This window comes from Nothoprocta perdicaria, unplaced genomic scaffold (assembly GCF_003342845.1).
Source record: "Nothoprocta perdicaria isolate Ctin4 unplaced genomic scaffold, notPer1 scaffold_234, whole genome shotgun sequence".
Taxonomy (NCBI): Eukaryota; Metazoa; Chordata; class Aves; order Tinamiformes; family Tinamidae; genus Nothoprocta; species Nothoprocta perdicaria.
In genome coordinates this window covers 146,391-149,248 of record NW_020455460.1, presented here as the reverse complement: position 1 = coordinate 149,248, position 2,858 = coordinate 146,391, and the positions used below count along the sequence as shown (strand labels likewise).

The 2,858-nt window shown below is 66.7% G+C and overlaps 2 protein-coding genes across 2 annotated transcripts in view; one reads left to right on the top strand and one right to left on the bottom strand.

The window, feature by feature from the left end:
* Window positions 1-828, top strand: part of CHTF8 (chromosome transmission fidelity factor 8) — a 2,835-nt gene extending 2,007 nt beyond the window's left edge. Inside the window, exons 2-3 of the mRNA XM_026039616.1 lie at window positions 465-579; window positions 646-828. Of these exons, the coding sequence (XP_025895401.1) occupies window positions 465-579; window positions 646-828 (298 nt within the window). The remainder of the gene's footprint in view (window positions 1-464; window positions 580-645) is intronic.
* A 920-nt stretch (window positions 829-1,748) lies between these two features.
* HAS3 (hyaluronan synthase 3) lies at window positions 1,749-2,856 on the bottom strand (the record flags this gene model as incomplete). Its single annotated transcript, XM_026039615.1, has 2 exons — window positions 1,749-2,672; window positions 2,743-2,856. Coding segments are annotated over 2 exons (1,038 nt in total), but the record flags the coding sequence as incomplete, so codon positions are not given.
* Window positions 2,857-2,858: the final 2 nt, after the last annotated feature.

Sequence of the window (2,858 nt, the reverse complement as noted above, 5' to 3'; positions counted from 1 at the left end):
CCTATCCCGGTCCCTGAGTCCCCATCTCCATGTCCCAGTTCCTGGGTCCCCAACCCCATGTTCCTATCCCCATCCCTGTGTCTCCATCTCCACAGCCCCATCGCAGTCCCTGTGTGCCCATCCTGACATCCCCATCCATGTCCCTGTGTCCCTATCTCTACATCCCCATCACAGTCCCTGCACCCCCTACCCCATGTCCCCATCCCCATATCCCCATTGCAGTCCCTGCATCCCCAGCCTGATGTCCCCATCCCTGTCCCCGTCCCTATGTCCCCCGACACATGTCCCCATCCCCACTGCAGTCCGTGCATGCCTGACCCCATGTCCCCATCCCCGTGTCCCCATCCCTGTCCCCATGCCCCCATCCCCACTGCAGTCCGTGCACCCCCATTCCCATGTCCCCCCCTCCGTCCCCGTGTCCCGCTCCGTGTCCCCGTGCCGGTGTCCGCATGCTGCGGTTGCAGCGGGGCGCCGGGCGCGGAGGACTGGCTGCTGCTGGAGCTGCAGGGCGAGGTGGAGCCGCGGCAGGGCCGGGCGCTGCCCGGCAGCCTCCTGGGCGACCTGCACTACACGCGGCAGGTGAGCGGCGCCGCCGGGGCCCCCCGCGCGCCCCCGGCCCCCGCCTGCGCCCTGCCACCCCCGCAGGGCGTCCCGGTGCTCGTCGTGGGCCACCACGTGCTCTACGGCAAGGTGGTGCCGCTGGAGAAGCCGCTGGCCGTGCTGGAGAAGCGCGGCGCCCGCTACGCCGTCACCGCCCTGCTGCACACCAAGCTGCTCTTCAAGACGCGCCCCAAGCCCATCGTCACCCACGTGCCCAGGAAGGTGTGAGCAGCCCTGCCGCGCGGACGGGCCCCACGGGGGCTGCCCCACGGACCAGCCCCACGAGGAGCTGCCCCATGGCCAGGCACACATGTGACAGCAGGGACACATTCAGCCTGACCTGCACAGCCCCCTTACACCAGCCCTGCTGAGTCCCCTGCTGTTGGGGACAAGCCAGGGACACAGCCCCCCACATTGACACCACCCCCCCCAGGCCATGGGGCTGCTCGGGGCAGTGATTCCCCCCACCACCAAACACAGGAGCCATCCTGCGCGCACRTCTTTATTGCGACAAACCCGGCGGCGTACAAAACCAGACCTTTAAAATACAAAAAAAACACAGGTTAAAAAATAAATAGTTTTACAAATAAATTGGCAATAAGTGTAAATACCAGAAGAGCTACAAAAAGTCTCCTAAATAAAAAAAACTTGTCTTAAATAAAAGAGTCCAGCTGCTTGCCCGTAGAAAGGCTCCGGCCCTGGAAAAGGGGCCCGGGGATGAGGTCGGGCCTGGGGTCCCCAGGGGCCGGGTCGGGAAGCRGCTCCCCCCGCACCCGGAGCTGCCTCCGTGGACCCTCCCCACACCTGGGGAGGCACCGTGGGACCCGGTGCCGATACCAGGGCTGGGTTCCCCCCACACCAGCGTGGGGCCCCCCAGGAAGGGTGACAGGGAGAGCAGCACCGTGCCGAGAGCTGCCGGCTGCTCCGGCCGTCCCTCCGGCCACAGGAACGGGCTGAGCCTGCAGCCACCCAGGCCGTAGCACCGTGGGGGGCCCTGCAAGAGCCCCCCGGAAAGCACCCAAGGACRGGGAGCATCCGCAGGGATGCGGCCGCGCTCCCGCTCCTGACGGAGAGGACGGAGAGAGGAGAGGAGGAAGAGGAGGGACAGCACAGCAGCAGCGGGACGGCGGGGAGCGCGGCGCCCGCGCTCACACCTCAGCGAAGGGCAGCCCGCACTGCTCCTGCCGCTTGCCGCAGCGCCGCGCCACGATGGCCAGGTAGAGCATGAGCAGGGCCACCCAGTAGCAGGCGTAGAGCACGGCGCCCGACACCAGGAAGGCCACCTCGGTGTCGCTCACCAGGTCCTGGCTGTAGGCGGTGTAGGCCAGCCCGCCCAGCAGCACCGCCACCCACACGGACACGGGCAGCAGCCCCACGAAGTTGACCACGATGGTGCGGCGCCCCGACGTGCCCCAGCCCGACTTGTTGATGGTGGCGATGGCGAACATCTTGGCGGGCAGCAGGCTGGACATGTAGAGCAGGGCGTAGAGCGACATGAAGATCATCTCGGCGCTGCCCCGCAGGAAGCAGGCGTAGGTGGCCTTGATGATGCCCACGAGCTGCACCGTGAGCAGGAACAGGAGGATGTTCCAGATGCGCCCGCGGTAGAAGAGCTGGATCACRGTGGCGATGAGGAAGAAAGGGAAGAAGCCGGTCACCACGGACTCGTAGGTCATCCAGAGGTGGTGCTTGTGGAACCAGAGCGCGTTGTAGAGCCACTCGCGGAAGTAGGACTTGCTCCAGCGGGTCTGCTGGTTGAGCCAGCGCAGGTAGCGGGTGGGCGTCTCCGTGAGGCACTTGGAGCGGGCCGTGTACTTGGTGCGGTAGCCCAGGCTGAGGACGCGGTTCGTGAGGTGCCGGTCGTCGCCGAAGCTGCACTTGGTGCCCAGGAAGGTCTGGTGGTACCAGTCCTCGAGGAAGTGCTGCAGCAGCGCGTTGCGGTACATGCCCAGCGGGCCGCTGATGCACTGCACGCAGCCGAAGTAGGACTGGCAGGCGCGCTCCACGTTGAAGGCCATCCAGTAGCGCACGCTGCTCAGGAAGGAGATCCACGAGTCGTACTTGTTCAGGATCTGCAGGCGCAGAAGGAGCCCATGAGAGGCGGTGCTGGTGCYGGCGCGGCCGCCAGGCCCCCCGCCGTACCTGCACGTCGCCACCCACGCCGCCCACGCCGGGGTCGGCCTCCAGGATGCGGAGCATCTCGGCGGTGCAGGCGGGGTCCAGCACCGTGTCTGAGTCACACACCTGGGGGCGCAGGG